Here is an 18,279-nt window from a genome sequence, read left to right as displayed (position 1 = left end):
GTTGGTACGTGGCAGGAATGAGTTTTGTCGATAGTCTCTTACACATCGGAGGCGGTCTCTCTCTCTCTATAATATATATATATATATATATATATATATATATATATACCTCTGTGTGTGTGTGTGTGTGTGTGTGTGTGTGTGTGTAAAGAGAGGGAGAGAGACAGAGAGAACAAAGTGTTGCATCCGATCCGGTGTTTGTTTTTTTTCTTTTTCAGCCTGAGCACGTTTCCGGCGGATATAAGGCACTGCGCATGACTGTCAAATACCAACATGTCTACCCCGACTGCGAGTCAGCGTGAAAACAAATCTTTCAAATAGAAAAGCAATGGTTCCTGTTTTCTGCTATTGTTACGATGAGTAAGACATAAGGTGGGTAGTCAAAACAGTGTTATTTTGAGGTCAAAGACATCGGTATGCAACTGTTTTAATGTAAATGCCAAGTTTTCCGTCTGTTGTCATGGAAGCTTAAAGACATTGCCATCATTGGTCTGAGGAAGTCATCAACGTGAACCTTAAAAGTGATGTTCTTTTACCCGTTTTCAAGTTTCGAGCATACTTTGACACACAGTATGAATATTAAACAGAAAACCGTGTAGGTAAAATCATAAACGTATTGTTGTTATTCATAAGTTCACAGTTGCAGAAGTAGCTAGTTCTATGAGTAATTTATATAAAAAAAAAAAAAAAAGGAATTTGAGTGATGACACCACTCTGGCAGAATCTTTTCCACTAACTCCCATCAGCAGTCGACATTGTCTGCAAAGACAGTCAGTAGCAATGAAAGAGCCACTCTTTCTGTTTTATGTTTTTGTTGTTCTTCTCGTGGTGGTTGTTGCCTTTGTCACTCCATGTGTGTGTGTCACTGTGTGTGTGTGTGTGTGTGCGTGCATGTTGATAGAGAGATAGTGAGGGAGAGAGAGTGTGTGTGTGAGAATAAGAGAGAGATTTGTCACTTTGTATGCATGTGTGCGTGCATGTGTACACATGCAAATGTGTGTGTGTGTGTGTATATATATATATATATGTGTGTATGTATGTGTATATATATATATATATATATATATATATATATATGTCAGCTACTTGTTTATGGCATGTTTCAGCAGTTTTGTGAGTTGTCAAGAATCTTGCAAATGGCAGTTGCATATGAGAGACCACAGTCACAGAGGTGAGTTTAAAAAAATATATGTAATATAGTACAAAATGTAGTTCTTTTGGTATATTTTGCTGTCTAAAACAGTAATACATATTACAATGTGTATTTTTCTGTTTATTTGTTTGTTTCTTTTCCCCTGTTCTTCAATCTCCCTTGCCTGCTCAGTTGATCATTCTAAACTGAAATTGTTCTGATTAAGATGCTATGATTGCATATTTATATTGCACATTTTAATTGTGTACTTTTCATGTATTGACCCATTCATCCCTGTTAGGTTTACAGCCTTTGCAGGCTTTCATGCAGAAAATATACTGTTTGTTTTGTATTGGACTGTAGTACTCTTTTTTGTCACATAGATTTCTCTGTGTGAAATTTGGGCTGTTCTCCTCAGGGAGAGTGCGTTACTACAATGAGAGCGTAACCCTTTTGAAAAAAAAAAATTTGTTTGTTTTCATATCGAAGTGGATTTTTCTGCATAATTTTGCCAGGGACAACCCTTTTGTTGCCATGGGTTCTTTTACATGCACTTTGCGCATGCTGCACATAGGACCTCGGTTTATCATCTCATCCAAATGACTAGCGTCCAGACCACTACTTCTGATTTCAGCATCCCCACAGTGGGTTGTATTATTTCTGATTTCAGCATATCCATGGTGGGTTGTATTATTTCTGATTTCAGCATACCCATGGTGGGTTGTATTATTTCTGATTTCAGCATACCCATGGTGGGTTGTATTATTTCTGATTTCAGCATACCCATGGTGGGTTGTATTATTTCTGATTTCAGCATACCCATGGTGGGTTGTATTATTTCTGATTTCAGCATACCCATGGTGGGTTGTATTATTTCTGATTTCAGCATACCCATGGTGGGTTGTATTATTTCTGATTTCAGCATACCCATGGTGGACTGCGGCATGCAGAGGCCTGTGAGTGCCTTGGCCCGGGGTGTACAAATCACAGAACTGTGTGATGGGTCGTGCATGAACCCTGACCCCATACTGCTGCAAGACTCCCCCATCTTGAGGGATCAGTGTCTCTCACCCACCCAGCTGGTAAATGTGTGTGTGTGTGTGTTGGGGGGGGGAGGGGTGTAGGTGGATGTGAGTGTGATATGTGTGTGTGCATAATTTTTTGTTTGTCTCTTGTTTTTGTGAGTCTCTGTGTGATTGTGTGCATGTTGTGTGATCGTGTCTGTGTCTGTCTCTCCATGTTTTTCATTTGTGCGTTTATGTGCAAGTGTGTGTGTATGTGCGCATGTATATATTTGTCTCATGGTCTTGTGTCTCTCTCTGTGTGATTGTGTGCATGTTGTGTGTCTCTGTGTGTGTGTATGCAAGTCTTAAATATGTGTGTTTGGTTTGTGTGTGTGTGTGTGTGTGCGCATGTGTGTGATCGTGTGTGAATGCGCACCCATGAGCGAGCATGTATGCGTGAGTGAGTGTGTTCATGTGTGTGCGTCTCCTATGGTCCTAACAGCATTGATGTCATTGCAGCAACTGCTGTCTGGCAGCGAGCGACTGGAGAACGTGAGCAGCTTGGAGCTGAAGGTGGACACCTCACAGAGCTCCCTCAACAACTTTGGCCTCCTCCTGCCCAACCTCACCATCCTCAAGCTGTCGGGCAGCTATGTTCCAAAGATCAGGTCAGACCTGTGTGTTTTGCTGCCCCATCATCTGCACTGTTCCAGTGCCATTACTCCCACACCACTCATTCTGAGTACCCCACTGCCGGTGGCCATGGTCTGGTTCATGAATGGATTTAGCACTGCTTTATCATCTGAAGTTCAGTTGCTCAAGGATGCGTCAATGTGTTTGGAGAAATCCATGTGTGCTACACCACATCTGCTAGGCAGATGCCTGACCAGCATCATAACCCATTGCACTTAGGCTTTGAGGGAAAATAAAATAAAATGAAATAAAACAAGGTGAATGAATAAGCAAATGAATATCTGAAGGAGATCAAGAAAATGAAGCTGTGCCTGAGGGAAGTGTGTGTTGTGTCCAGAAATTAAGGTGCTGCACTGTTTAGTTATGCCTGGCAATCAGAACACAGTGATTTTTTAATTTTTTATTTACCTTTGTTTTGAGAACAGTTTACATGTGAACTGCTTTATGATCGTGTCATGCTATGTGAGCAGGGAGCCACAGCATCCCTGTGTCATGCTATGTGAGCCACAGCATCCCTGTGTCATGCTATGTGAGCCACAGCATCCGTGTCATGCTGTGTGAGCCACAGCATCCCTGTGTCATGCTATGTGAGCCACAGCATCCCTGTGTCATGCTGTGTGAGCAGGGAGCCACAGCATCCCTGTCACAGTGTTCAGTCTTCTGAGAGCAGTGCTGATCAGTCGGTGTGTGTGTGTGTGTGTGTGTGTGTGCATGTGTGCAGGGACCATCCCAGACCCATCACTGTGTTGTGTGTTATTCAGACACCATCACAGACTTAATCCCTGTGCTGTATTGTGATGTGTGTACACACACCATCACCGACCTATATCACTGTGCTGTACTCTGATGTGTGTACACACACCATCACCGACCTATATCACTGTGCTGTACTGTGATGTGTGTACACACACCATCACCGACCTATATCACTGTGCTTTACTGTGATGTGTGTACACACACCATCACCGACCTATATCACTGTGCTGTACTGTGATGTGTGTACACACACCATCACCAACCTATATCACTGTGCTGTACTGTGATGTGTGTACACATACCATCACCGACCTATATCACTGTGATGTACTGTGATGTGTGTACACACACCATCACCGACCTGTATCACTGTGCTGTACTGTGATGTGTGTACACACACCATCACTGACCTGTATCACTGTGCTGTACTGTGATGTGTGTACACACACCATCACCAACCTGTATCACTGTGCTGTACTGTGATGTGTGTACACACACCATCACCGACCTATATCACTGTGCTGTACTGTGATGTGTGTACACACACCATCACCGACCTATATCACTGTGCTGTACTGTGATGTGTGTACACACACCATCACCGACCTATATCACTGTGCTGTACTGTGATGTGTGTACACACACTATCACCGACCTATATCACTGCTGTACTGTGATGTGTGTACACACACCATCACCGACCTATATCACTGTGCTGTACTGTGATGTGTGTACACACACCATCACCAACCTGTATCACTGTGCTGTACTGTGATGTGTGTACACACACCATCACCGACCTGTATCACTGTGCTGTACTGTGATGTGTGTATTCACACCATCACTGACCTATATCACTGTGCTGTACTGTGATGTGTGTACACACACCATCACCGACCTATATCACTGTGCTGCACTGTGATGTGTGTACACACACCATCACCGACCTATATCACTGTGCTGTACTGTGATGTGTGTACACACACCATCACTGATCTATATCACTGTGCTGCACTGTGATGTGTGTACACACACCATCACCGACCTCTATCACTGTGCTGTACTGTGATGTGTGTACACACACCATCACCAACCTCAATCACTGTGCTGCACTGTGATGTGTGTACACACACCATCACCGACCTCTGTCACTGTGCTGTACTGTGATGTGTGTACACACACCATCACCGATCTATATCACTGTGCTGCACTGTGATGTGTGTACACACACCATCACCGACCTATATCACTGTGCTGTACTGTGATGTGTGTACACACACCATCACCAACCTCAATCACTGTGCTGTACTGTGATGTGTGTACACACACCATCACTGACCTCTATCACTGTGCTGTACTGTGATGTGTGTACACACACCATCACCGACCTCTATCACTGTGCTGCACTGTGATGTGTGTGCACAGACCCTCACCCTCAGTGTGCTGTGTGTCCCTCAGGGACCTGGGGTCCTCCCTGCAGAGTGTGGAGGTGCTGTGGATGCGGGGCTGCTCCCTTCAGGAGCTGGACGGGGTGTGCTCCATGGGCAGGCTGAGGGAGCTGTACCTGGCCTACAACGACATCCATGACCTGGCCCCGCTCAGTCTGCTGGACCTCCTGCACAGCCTGGACCTGGAGGGGTGAGGTGGTGTGCTGGTGGGGATGGTGGTGTAGGGGAGGTGGGGGGGGGAATGGTGGTTGGGGTGGTTGGGGGGGGAGGGAATGGTGGTCAGGGTAGTGTGGAAGGGGGGGAATTATGGTTGTGGTGGTGTGTGTGGGGGAATGGTGATTGGGGTGGTGGTGGGGTGGGGGGAATGGTGGTTGGGGTGGTGTGGGGGTGGGGGGAATGGTGGTCGGGGTGGTGGTGGGGTGGGGGGAATGGTGGTCGGGGTGGGGGGAATGGTGGTCAGGGGGGGGGGGGAATGGTGGTCGGGGTGGTGGTGGGGTGGGGGGAATGGTGGTCGGGTGGTGGTGGGGTGGGGGGAATGGTGGTCGGGGTGGTGGGGGGGGGGGGGGAATGGTGGTCAGGGTGGTGGTGGGGTGGGGGGAATGGTGGTCAGGGTGGGGGGGAGGGGTGGGGGGAATGGTGGTCGAGGTGGGGGTGATGGTGTGGTGGGGGTGGTGGTGATAGTGGTGTCGCAGGTGTGGTTTGTCCTTTGCCAGGTATTGCTGGATTAACTGTCTTCAAGTGAGACCTGTTCACTGATACTTACACCATCATTTTCATGTGTGCACAACAGCACATGAAATCATGATCGTTCTTGAGCACATCGAAATAGAACACATATTTTATTCTGGCAAAAGAAGGTTTATATGCTAAAAACATTGTGTTTTAAGTGTGACGACACAGATACTGAACAATGGAACATATTTTAGCAGATATGTACAAGTTGCTTTCATATAGATAACGATAAACAAAGTTGATATGGATGTTATCAGAAATCAAGATACGACTTTGTGGTCTGAAGTGAAATTGTAGGTGTTTATTTTGTGGTCTGAAGTGAAATTGTAGGTGTATATGAATTATGATGCTTTAATTCTAGGTTGTGTGTGATGTATAATAGTAAATGGATTCTGTATTATTTGTATGAATACATTAATATTCTGTGATTACATTCGGAGATATGTAATGGTGCTCTGTGTGTGTGTGTGTGTATGTGTGTGTGTGCGTGCGTGTGTGTGCGCATGCATGTGTGTGTATGTGTGTGTGTGTGTGTCAGGAACAATGTGGATGACATAGATCAGCTGGAGTGCCTGGCACTGTGCTGTAAACTGCAGCATCTGACGCTGGAGGGAAACCCTGTGTGTGTGGCCCCACGTCCTGACAGCATGCAGGTGTGTCTGTGTGGGGGGAAGGGTGTGTGGGGTGGTCATCTTGTATGGCCTGATGGAATATTTGTTCACATGTAGATGTAGGTGTGTGTGTGTGTGTGTATATATATATATATATATATAGAGAGAGAGAGAGAGAGAGAGAGAGATGTATATGTTTCTCTCTGTGTCTCTCTGTCTTTCTGTCACTCTCTCTGTCTGTCTGTCTGTCTGTCTCTCTCTCTCTCTCTCTCTCTCTCTCTCTATATATATATATATATATATATATATATTACCTTGCTTGCTTGTTTGTTTGTTGATTGATTTATTGATTGATTAGCTTTGAGGAAACTTATTTTGTCATGCATGTGCACATATGCAGGCACTCAAACACACACAGACATATACTCATACACACATATACACACACTTGAACACACATGCACTCACATACACAAACACACTTGAACACACACACACACACACTCGAACACACACACACACACACACTTGAACACACACACACACACACACACACACACACACACACACACACACACACACACACACACACACACATACACACACACACACACACAAACTGTCCTTTTTGTGGCATTTATGCCGTACACAGAGTCCTTTATTGATCACAGTGAGCCCTTACAGTGAGATTTCAAGAGCTCGCTTTGCTGGAGTTTAATTTTGCAAGACCCATGCACTTTAAGCTGACTTCAGATGTAAATCTTTTCATCAGTCAATAGATGGTATTCATAACAGAATCATTTTTTCTTCATTCCAGACAAATATTGGCACAAAACAGTGACAGCATGTTGAGAACTAGACTGCAGTTGTGATGATACAAATGTATACGATTGCTGCTTGTTTCAAACAGTTTTATAATCTTCTCAGAAAAAAAGTGGAAAAGAAGAAAGTGATCAAAATTTGTTGTATGTAATTCTTGTAATAAAAAACTATTCGCTGACTTAAGTTTCTGTTATTTTTCAGATGACTGTTTACTTGTGTTGTCTAATAAACTTTTTTTTAGGCTTGTTTGGGTTTCTGTAGGTTTGTTTGATTGTTATAATGTCACTGCAGCTAATCTTTTCTTGTGCAGAAGATTGTGTACATGAGTTCTGTTTGATTGTTATAATGTCAGTGCAGCTGATCTTTTCATGTGCAGAAGATTGTGTACATGAGTTCTGTTTGATTGTTATAATATCACTACAGCTGATCTTTTCATGTGCAGAAGATTGTGTACATGAGTTCTGTTTGATTGTTATAATGTCACTGCAGCTAATCTTTTCTTGTGCAGAAGATTGTGTACATGAGTTCTGTTTGATTGTTATAATGTCACTGCAGCTAATCTTTTCTTGTGCAAAAGATTGTGTACATGAGTTCTGTTAGCACACACATGAAGCTTGCTGTTTTCTTATTTTTCACGTCATGGGCTAATGTACAGAATAACGTTTCATGCACTGTCTTGAGTTTTCATAGAGACAGACACAAGAGATGTTGTTGTTGTGTTGTGTTGTTGATGTTTTTTTGTTCTCTTTTCATTTTTGTACTTACTTACTCAGGCCCTTCGCTCCCTGTGGAGCATAGGCCATCAACGACGTTTCTCCACCGAACTCAACTCTGTCCTTTCTGCATCCCTCCAGCTGGATCCCAGCCTCTGTAGCTCTGCTTTCCATTTTTGTAGCTTTGAAATATTATCTGAACTTTGATCTGCGGGGGAGACCTGATTAGGAAGCATGCTTGACGGGCGCAATAGCCGAGTGGTTAAAGCGTTGGACTGTCAATCTGAGGGTCCCGGGTTCGAATCACAGTGACGGCGCCTGGTGGGTAAAGGGTGGAGATTTTTACGATCTCCCAGGTCAACATATGTGCAGACCTGCTAGTGCCTGAACCCCCTTCGTGTGTATATGCAAGCAGAAGATCAAATACGCACGTTAAAGATCCTGTAATCCATGTCAGCGTTTGGTGGGTTATGGAAACAAGTACATACCCAGCATGCACACCCCCGAAAACGGAGTATGGCTGCCTTCATGGCGGGGTAAAAACGGTCATACACGTAAAAGCCCACTCGTGTGCATACGAGTGAACGCAGAAGAAGAAGAAGAAGGAAGCATGCAATTTGTGGTGCTGGGCAGGACAACTACGACTACCGGCAGGCAGTGAAGAGAATGTTGACAGGCCTGGCGACGCTGGACGACAAACCCCTGACCGGTGTGGACTCTGGAGCGTCGTCCCCACACAACATCTTTGATGCTGACTGGGCTTTTCTGGAGGAGCTTCAGGGCGATGCCTTGCTGATTGAGTCCTTGGAGAACGAGAGTGAGACAGGTGAGGGTTGAAATGCACACACACGCAAGCACATGCGCGTGTGCACACGCACACATACACACACAAGCACACACGAACAAACAGAGAGAAACACAGATGTTTTTACTTTATCTTAAAATGTAATATTATCTTACCTGAAATGTGTTTCTTTTTACATAATAACTCATGTGTGCGTGGTGATCAGGGAAGGGTGGTCAGCTACTTGTTTTTCTCTTTGATATTTGCTGGTGGGCATTTGGAGTGAGCCGAAAGAAAATTTTTCTGTTTTGGTTGAAGCTGACAGTAAAGTATTTTAAACTGAATTGAATGGACAGGTGTGTTGAGGTGATCTGTTGTTATGTGGGAATGTGCTGTGGTGAGTTGTTGAGACAGGTGTGTTGAGGTGATCTGTTGTTATGTGGGAATGTGCTGTGGTGAGTTTTAGACAAGTGTGTTGAGGTGATCTGTTATGTGGGAATGTGCTGTGGTGAGTTGTTGAGACAGGTGTGTTGAGGTGATCTGTTGTTATGTGGGAATGTGCTGTGGTGAGTTGTTGAGACAGGTGTGTTGAGGTGATCTGTTGTTATGTGGGAATGTGCTGTAGTGAGTTGTTGAGACAAGTGTGTTGAGGTGATCTGTTGTTATGTGGGAATGTGCTGTGGTGAGTTGTTGAGACAGGTGTGTTGAGGTGATCTGTTATGTGGGAATGTGCTGTGGTGAGTTGTTGAGACAGGTGTGTTGAGGTGATCTGTTATGTGGGAATGTGCTGTGGTGAGTTGTTGAGACAGGTGTGTTGAGGTGATCTGTTGTTATGTGGGAATGTGCTGTAGTGAGTTGTTGAGACAGGTGTGTTGAGGTGATCTGTTGTTATGTGGGAATGTGCTGTAGTGAGTTGTTGAGACAGGTGTGTTGAGGTGATCTGTTATGTGGGAATGTGCTGTGGTGAGTTGTTGAGACAGGTGTGTTGAGGTGATCTGTTGTTATGTGGGAATGTGCTGTAGTGAGTTGTTGAGACGGGTGTGTTGAGGTGATCTGTTGTTATGTGGGAATGTGCTGTAGTGAGTTGTTGAGACAGGTGTGTTGAGGTGATCTGTTGTTATGTTGGAATGTGCTGTAGTGAGTTGTTGAGACAGGTGTGTTGAGGTGATCTGTTATGTTGGAATGTGCTGTAGTGAGTTGTTGAGACAGGTGTGTTGAGGTGATCTGTTATGTTGGAATGTGCTGTAGTGAGTTGTTGAGACAGGTGTGTTGAGGTGATCTGTTGTTATGTGGGAATATACTGTAGTGAGTTTTAGACAAGTGTGTTGAGGTGATCTGTTGTTATGTGGGAATGTGCTGTGGTGAGTTTTAGACAAGTGTGTTGAGGTGATCTGTTGTTATGTGGGAATTTGCTGTGGTGAGTTTTAGACAAGTGTGTTGAGGTGATCTGTTGTTATGTGGGAATGTGCTGTGGTGAGTTTTAGACAAGTGTGTTGAGGTGATCTGTTGTTATGTGGGAATGTACTGTGGTGAGTTCTTGAGACAGGTGGGTAGAGGGGATCTATATATAGTTATATAGATGTTTGTCATTTTGCAGTTTCCTCATAACATGAGTGTGTCTGTGTGAGAGGTTAGATAGTCAACTCACAGTTTGCATGTATTTGTAATTGCTATTTCTTTTTGCTGCCAAATACATTATGTTGTACTTTGCTGAAAGTTGACAGCCCATTCAGATGGAGCTGTGGCCTCATGTTTGAACAAACATTCTGATCCTGAATTTGTGACTGTGTGGGTGCAGTCTCCGCAGCAGGCAGACCCACAACGGCCGCCCTGACGCCAGCCACAGCGTACCGACCAGGCTCTGCCCTCAAGCCGGCGTCGGCGGCACGACCTTTGACCTCTGCCACCCGGCGCCCTGCGTCCATCAGTGGGGGTCGGCCCAGCTCGGCCTGGACAGACAGCGCCAAGCCCCGCCCCGCCAGCAGTGGTGGGTGGTCATGGGGCCTGTGGGGCTGGGGTGGATGGGGGGTGGGTTGTTTCGGATACACTGTTTGATCGCTGAAGTGACGTGACTCATAAATGTTTCAGCCCCTGAAGTGACGTGACTCACTGATGTTTCAGTCCCTGAAGTGATGTGACTCACTGATGTTTCTGACCCTGAAGTGACGTGACTCACTGCTGTTTCAGTCCCTGAAGTGACATGACTCACTGCTGTTTCAGTCCCTGAAGTGACATAACTCACTGCTGTTTCAGTTCCTGAAGTGACATAACTCACTGCTGTTTCAGTCCCTGAAGTGACATGACTCACTGCTGTTTCAGTCCCTGAAGTGACATGACTCACTGATGTTTCAGTCCCTGAAGTGACATGACACACTGCTGTTTCAGTCCCTGAAGTGACATAACTCACTGATGTTTCAGACCCTGAAGTGACGTGATTCACGGGTGTTTCAGACGGAGCGGAGGGTGTGGAAGCGGCCAGTGACCTGACCTGTGGTCTGGTGATCTGTGGAAACCCCTCCAAGGCGCTCAGGGCTCGGCGCCACAGAGAGGCTGCTACGCAGGGGGACACCACTCCATCTTTCCACGCTGCTGGCCAGTCGTCGGCACCAAAGGTGGGAGTGGGGCATGGGAAATAGGACCTGTGTACCGTGTGGTGTTATGGGAAATAGTGTATCATGTGGCATTATGGGAAATAGTGTATCATGTGGCATTATGGGAAATAGTATGTGCTATATAACCATGCATGGCTGTCATATATTGCATCGTATGGTGTTATGGGAAATTGTGTATTGTGTGGCGTTATGTGTTATATTATCCTGCACGGCTATCATATATTGTATCATATGGTGTTATGGGAAATTGTGTATTGTGTGGCGTTATGTGTTATATTACCCTGCATGGCTATCATATATTGTATCGTATGGTGTTACGGGAAATGTGGCGTTATGTTATATTACCCTGCATGGCTATCATATATTGTATCTTATGGTGTTATGGGAAATAGTGTGTTGTGTGTTGTTATGTGTTATATGCTGTCATATATTGTATCGCATGGTATTATGGGAAATTGTGTATCATGTGTTGTTATGTGTTATATTACCCTGCATGGCTATTATATATTGTATCGTATGGTGGGTAAATGTGATGACAACTATTGCCATGCGTGGCTGTCATATATTGTATTGGATGGTGTTATGAGAAATAGTATATTGTGTGGTGTGTGTTATATTACCATGAGTGGCTATTATATCTTGTATAGCGTTATGGGAAATATCATGGATGATTGTGATGACCTGTGTGTGTTGACATGGATGACTGTGATGAACTGTGTGTGTTGACATGGATGATTGTGATGACCTGTGTGTGTTGACATGGATGATTGTGATGAACTGTGTGTGTTGACATGGATGATTGTGATGACCTGTGTGTGTTGACATGGATGATTGTGATGAACTGTGTTTGTTGACATGGATGATTGTGATGACCTGTGTGTGTTGACATGGATGATTGTGATGAACTGTGTGTGTTGACATGGATGATTGTGATGAACTGTGTGTGTTGACATGGATGATTGTGATGAACTGTGTCTGTTGACATGGATGACTGTGATGAACTGTGTGTGTTGACATGGATGATTGTGATGAACTGTGTGTGTTGACATGGATGACTGTGATGAACTGTGTGTGTTGACATGGATGATTGTGATGACCTGTGTGTGTTGACATGGATGATTGTGATGAACTGTGTGTGTTGACATGGATGATTGTGATGAACTGTGTGTTTGACATGGATGATTGTGATGAACTTTGTGTGTTGACAGCTCATGGATGACTGTGACGAACTGTGTGTTTGACATGGATGATTGTAATGAACTTTGTGTGTTGACAGCTCATGGATGACTGTGATGAACTGTGTGTGTTGACAACTCATGGATGATTGTGATGAACTGTGTGTTTGACATGGATGATTGTGATGAACTTTGTGTGTTGACAACTCATGGATGACTGTGATGAACTGTGTGTGTTGACAACTCATGGATCACTGTGATGAACTGTGTGTGTTGACATGGATCACTGTGATGAACTGTGTGTGTTGACAACTCATGGATGACTGTGATGAACTGTGTGTGTTGACAACTCATGGATGACTGTGATGAACTGTGTGTGTTGACAACTCATGGATCACTGTGATGAACTGTGTGTGTTGACAACTCATGGATGACTGTGATGAACTCTGTGTGTTGACAACTCATGGATCACTGTGATGAACTGTGTGTGTGTGTCGACAACTCATGGATGACTGTGATGAACTGTGTGTGTGTGTTGACAACTCATGGATGACTGTGATGAACTGTGTGTGTTGACAAGTCATGGATCACTGTGATGAACTGTGTGTGTTGACAACTCATGGATGACTGTGATGAACTGTGTGTGTTGACAAGTCATGGATGACTGTGATGAACTGTGTGTGTTGACAAGTCATGGATCACTGTGATGAACTGTGTGTGTTGACAACTCATGGATCACCGTGATGCACTGTGTGTGTTGACAACTCATGGATGACTGTGATGAACTCTGTGTGTTGACAACTCATGGATCACCGTGATGAATTGTGTGTGTTGACAACTCATGGATCACCGTGATGAACTGTGTGTGTTGACAACTCATGGATCACCGTGATGAACTGTGTGTGTTGACAACTCATGGATCACTGTGATGAACTGTGTGTGTTGACATGGATCACTGTGATGAACTGTGTGTGTTGACAACTCATGGATGACTGTGATGAACTGTGTGTGTTGACAACTCATGGATCACTGTGATGAACTGTGTGTGTTGACAACTCATGGATCACTGTGATGAACTGTGTGTGTTGACAACTCATGGATGACTGTGATGAACTGTGTGTGTTGACAACTCATGGATCACCGTGATGCACTGCTGCAGGCCCGTGGACCCTCCCTGCTTGATCTGCGACCAGTGCCCAGTGCCGGGAGGAAAGAGGAGGAGGAGGAAGGAGGAGGAGAGGAGGAGGAAGAGAGGGAGGGCGAAGGTCCTGTGGAGGACAGGGACCTGAGTCATCTCCTTCAGGAGCTGAGGTCTTGGAAGAAGGAGCATGAAGAGTGGGTGACGCTTCCTTCACCTTTTTGACTCACTTGTGTAAACAAAGTGAGTCTATGTTTTAACCCGGTGTTCGGTTGTGTGTGTGTGTGTCTGTGTCTGTGTGTGTGTGTGTCCGTGGTAAACTTTAACATTGACATTTTCTCTGCAAATACTTTGTCAGTTGACACCAAATTAGGCTTAAAAATAGGAAAAATTCAGTTCTTTCCAGTCATCTTGTTTAAAACAATGTTGCACCTCTGGGATGGGCACAAAAAAATAAAAAAAGAAGCCTAATTATATGCAAACTGCATTTACTGTTATATTTATATTTTTTGTATTCTCTAAACTTGGCACTTTGACCTCTTATTCTGACACAACAACAAGAGCAGTCATTATTATCATTTTTTGTCCGAACAGGAACTTCTTTTGCTAAGCATGGAATTTTTATTTATTTTGCAAACATTTTGGTGCAGATAGTGAAAAAGGGAAATTAATCTGTAATTAATGCTAGGGGATTTAATTTATCACAAGTGAGTCTTGAAGGCCTTGCCTCTCTTGTTCACTTGTGTGCATGCATCAGAGGCCCCACAGTAAAATGGGTTAGACTTGTAATCCAGTGGTCACCAGTGACCAGGGTGCAAGGCCCAGTTCTGGCATGGTGCTGTGTTCCTCACTCCTTCCACTGAATGGCTACCTGACTTGGCTTGGCTTAGGTTGAAAACATGGATTGGGTCCCGCTTTCCTTTGCCGGGACACTGGGTGTGAATTCACTGCCCTGTTGGCTGTACAAGACGGTTGGACCTTTAACATTTAATCTGACATAAGACAACTGTTTTTGTACTTGAAAAGAAAATTTTTATTTAAAAACGAATCAACCTTACATAAGGCAGATAGTTTGTATTTGAAAAGGAAATGTTTATGAAGCATGCTTTTGATGGAAATGGTTGCTTCTGAATAATTAAGAAAACAGTTTAAAAAAACTGACTCCCAGTTTTGTTTTGTTTTTGTGGTTTTTTTGTTTTTTTTTTTTTTTTTTTTTAATGTGTGCAGGTCTTACTGGCCATATGTAAAGGCTTTCTTATTGACTTCGACATAAAGTGGTCCAGTGTTATGGTGCACCTTTGGTTTCATTGTGATTCATGTGTTTTTCAACCATTTCCAAACACACACATTAAAAAAAATCATAATGCAGCATAGAGACATCTGAAGCTTTGTTTTGACTATCCAAAACACAAGAAAAAGATAATCAGTTTAAAAAATATAATGATTTTATAATTAGCATGATACTTCAACACATGTTTTTATACATAGAATTAAGTTGGAAATGGTTAGGATCAAGAGCAAGTCTTCACAAACAGCCAGTTTGTGAATGTGTCAATTCAGTACACAGAGAGAGAGAGAGAGAGAGAGAGAGAAACACACACACACACACAGCCACACACACACAGCCACAGCCACACACAAACACACACACACACACACACACACACACACACAATTACTCGTTAATTCCATTTGGTTTCAACCAAACCACTGACACCTGTTTTACCTCCACCTCCAGGCGCTTGGTGAAGATCCGAGAATCCAAGGCCGCACAGGTACTGCGGATAGAGGGCAGGGAGGAGGAGGACGAAGGTTTGAACCTCTCCCCCACAGAGGACACAGATGTGGCTGACCGTGCCATCCCACACGGCCACGACTCAGCAAGTCGTCCGACCAGTAGTCAGCGTCGTACAGCCTCTCACAGCTCCAGGGAGGGGTGTGTCCACCCTCCAGTGCTCTCCCCTGACCAAGAGCACCGACAGAATCTGTTTTCCGGCAGACCCAGCTCCCCGAGACTGAGAGACGTCGAGAGGAGTCTGAGCGAGGACTGTGGCTTCCTGAAAGACTGCAGGAGACTGTCGGTGCCCGGCAGCCCCCCAGGGGAGGCGGAGCTTGTGGCAGGAGACCCCTCTTCCCACCTGAGAGAACTGCGGGGGGTGCGGGGCGGGGGTCATCCACCGTCCGGCTTTCGGCGCATCGTCGTGCCATCCACTTCCTCCGCCAGGCTGCCGGAGCCCTCGCCCAGTCCCATGCCAGAGTTATCTCCCAGGGATCGCCCCAGGAGAGTCAGGTCAGTTCCGTCTTGTGATGGTTTCTTCTTCATTCATTGTTAGGGGAAGTTTGTGTGCTACAATGTCTGTGTGCATGTGTACCTATGACAAATGGCATTCTTCTACAGAAATATGGGTAATTCTGCACTCATGACTTACAGTGAAGTTTAAGTGATGATTTTTGTTTGTTTGTTTATGAGTGAAATTCCAACAGTCTGCGAGAGCATGTGATGGAATCTGGCAGGACTGTGTAACAGTAGAGTACTTTCTTAACAGGATTGTGTGAGCATTCTTGATTGGTTCTTTTAGGACACAGAGATTGAGAGATGTGTTTCATGAATGCAAGAGTATGTTGGGGGAGGGGGTGGTGGTGTTTTAGGACAGGGTTTCATCGAGGTCTGTTCTGTTTGAGAGGACAGCATGAAAACGCCCAGTGTCTTTGTGTTGATATCATAAAAACGCAGGATGTCTTTGTGATGTGAGGATATCATAAAAACGCAGGGTGTCTTTGTGATGTGAGGATATCATAGAAAACGCAAGGTGTCTTTGTGATGTGAGGATATCATAAAAACGCAGGGTGTCTTTGTGATGTGAGGATATCATAGAAACGCAGGGTGTCTTTGTGATGTGAGGATATCATAGAAAACGCAAGGTGTCTTTGTGATGTGAGGATATCATAGAAACGCAGGGTGTCTTTGTGATGTGAGGATATCATAGAAACGCCCCATGTCTTTGTGATCAGAGGATATCCAAAAAAAACACCTGATGTCTGTGTGATGACAGGATTGGTCCCACCGGTCTGCCTGGCTCCTCCCACAGTAAGCACGCCCAGATTGGGGACCGACTGGTTGCCCCCCCAGCCCCCTCCCTGCACCCCCGTCCCCCCCTTCCCCCCACAACCAGTCAGCACAGGGCACGACGCTCACTGCCCGAGGTCGCCACTCTGCCATCACGACACACACCCCTCTTCAGATCATAGTGTTGTCTGTGTGGGTGTGGGGGTGGGAGCGGTGTGTGTGTGTGTGTGTGTGTGTGTGTGATCTTGTGTCTTTGTGTGTGTGAGAGTGTATGTGCAATCTTGTGTGTGTGTGTAGGTGTGTGTGTGAGTGCATGGGCGTGTGTGATTATTTTATCTGTGTGTATGATCTTGTATGTGTGATCTTTTGTGTGTGTGTGTGTGTGTGTGTGTGTGTGTACTTACTTGCTTACTTAGGCCCTTCGCTCCTGTGGAGCATAGGCCATCAACAGGTTTCTCCACCGAACAGAGATGATGAGTGTGCACTGTGTGTCCACCAAGGGCCAGTTGCTGTGCCTTTCTGTCATCAGTGACAACAGAATCCTGCTGTCTTACTGTGCCCTCTCTTCTGCTGCTGACTGTTGGCTTGTCAGCGTTTCCCTCATAGGGAAACCAGCTTGAACCCCATCTTCCACCACCTGGGACACATGTGTACACAGGAAGCTTTTTGTATAAGTCCTCTTTTTTTTTCTTCGTTTTTTTCTTTTCTTTTCAGTGGCATTATTTTTCCTTTTTTTTCATCCTGTCTAGTTCCTTCACAGGGTCTTTATCCATTGCCTCATGAAATTCACAGATGTTCACTGGGGCATCAAGTCATGTTGCTTCATACCCATTTGACTGTGCGGACTATCTCAGGACTTTCACAACCATCTTCGAACCACTACACAGCATTTACATCCCAAACGAGATGGAAGAAATGCATGTGCCAACTGTGCACATGTTGGGTTGACTTGGGTGAGTGGTCAGTATTCTGTGAGTATGATCTGTTTCCATAGACGTCTTTAAATGAGTCATTGGTTGCTTGCATTTGACAGAAACACATAGCACATTTAAGGGCAATGTGTGTTTTTGTTCCAGTGGTTCACCGAGTGTGTAGTTCTGGTAGACGTCCCTTACACTGAAGCAGAGCTCAGGCGCCACTGAAGATAGATTTCTGCCGGTGTCTGAGCGGTGCTTGGGTCTTGAACTGTGATCATCAAACTGGTTTTGCAGCCATTCCAAAGGGGTGTGATGTTTACATCAGGGACATGACCCTTGGAGTAACTGATTGACTACAAAGAAAGTTTGAATACTTCAGAGTGTCCTTTGTTTTGTTTTTGTCATGGCCTAAAGATAGACGTGCTTCAGTTCCCCACAAGCGTCAAATGAACTGTTCCATTATCCAGTGACTTGGAGTTTGACGTGTGAAGGTTTAACATTTGTAAATATTCAGAAACATACTGGTAATGCCTACAGTCTGTGTGAAACCTTTGAGATTTTAGTTTTCAGATCATCCAGAAAATTAGTTTCAATCAGGCTTTCAGTTAGTATGTGGATGATGAAGATAGCATTGATGAGCACCTTTCTGGAACTGAATCACGCATACAACTGCAA

The 18,279-nt window shown here is 44.7% G+C and overlaps 1 protein-coding gene across 3 annotated transcripts; it reads left to right on the top strand.

Moving 5' to 3' along the window:
• The first annotated feature begins 237 nt into the window (after positions 1–237).
• Positions 238–17,075, top strand: LOC143286694 (uncharacterized). 3 transcript variants are annotated; one of them, XM_076594360.1, is made up of 12 exons: positions 238–372; positions 1,110–1,171; positions 2,055–2,214; positions 2,656–2,804; positions 5,044–5,223; positions 6,304–6,418; positions 8,545–8,737; positions 10,494–10,682; positions 11,147–11,307; positions 13,642–13,817; positions 15,359–15,910; positions 16,674–17,075. In XM_076594360.1, the coding sequence occupies exons 2-12, from the start codon at positions 1,137–1,139 to the stop codon at positions 16,867–16,869; spliced, it is 2,106 nt and encodes a 701-aa protein (XP_076450475.1). In that variant the 5' UTR covers positions 238–372; positions 1,110–1,136; the 3' UTR covers positions 16,870–17,075. The 3 variants fall into 3 exon arrangements, with proteins under 3 accessions (XP_076450475.1, XP_076450476.1, XP_076450474.1); XM_076594361.1 differs by having other exon boundaries at positions 256–372; positions 1,107–1,171; positions 13,642–13,793; XM_076594359.1 differs by having other exon boundaries at positions 256–372; positions 1,107–1,171.
• Positions 17,076–18,279: the final 1,204 nt, after the last annotated feature.

This window comes from Babylonia areolata, chromosome 10 (assembly GCF_041734735.1).
Source record: "Babylonia areolata isolate BAREFJ2019XMU chromosome 10, ASM4173473v1, whole genome shotgun sequence".
In the NCBI taxonomy this organism is placed as follows: Eukaryota; Metazoa; Mollusca; class Gastropoda; order Neogastropoda; family Buccinidae; genus Babylonia; species Babylonia areolata.
Note: the sequence above shows the minus strand (reverse complement) of the source record. Positions and strands in the feature narration are given on the sequence as shown.

Excerpts from the sequence above, each read along its gene's own strand:
- LOC143286694 (XM_076594360.1), top strand. The coding sequence starts at position 1,137 with ATGGCAGTTGCATATGAGAGACCACAGTCACAGAG. Across the intron at positions 5,224-6,303 it reads CACAGCCTGGACCTGGAGGG|GAACAATGTGGATGACATAG; the intron begins GTGAGGTGGTGT and ends TGTGTGTGTCAG. Across the intron at positions 6,419-8,544 it reads CACGTCCTGACAGCATGCAG|GACAACTACGACTACCGGCA; the intron begins GTGTGTCTGTGT and ends GGTGCTGGGCAG.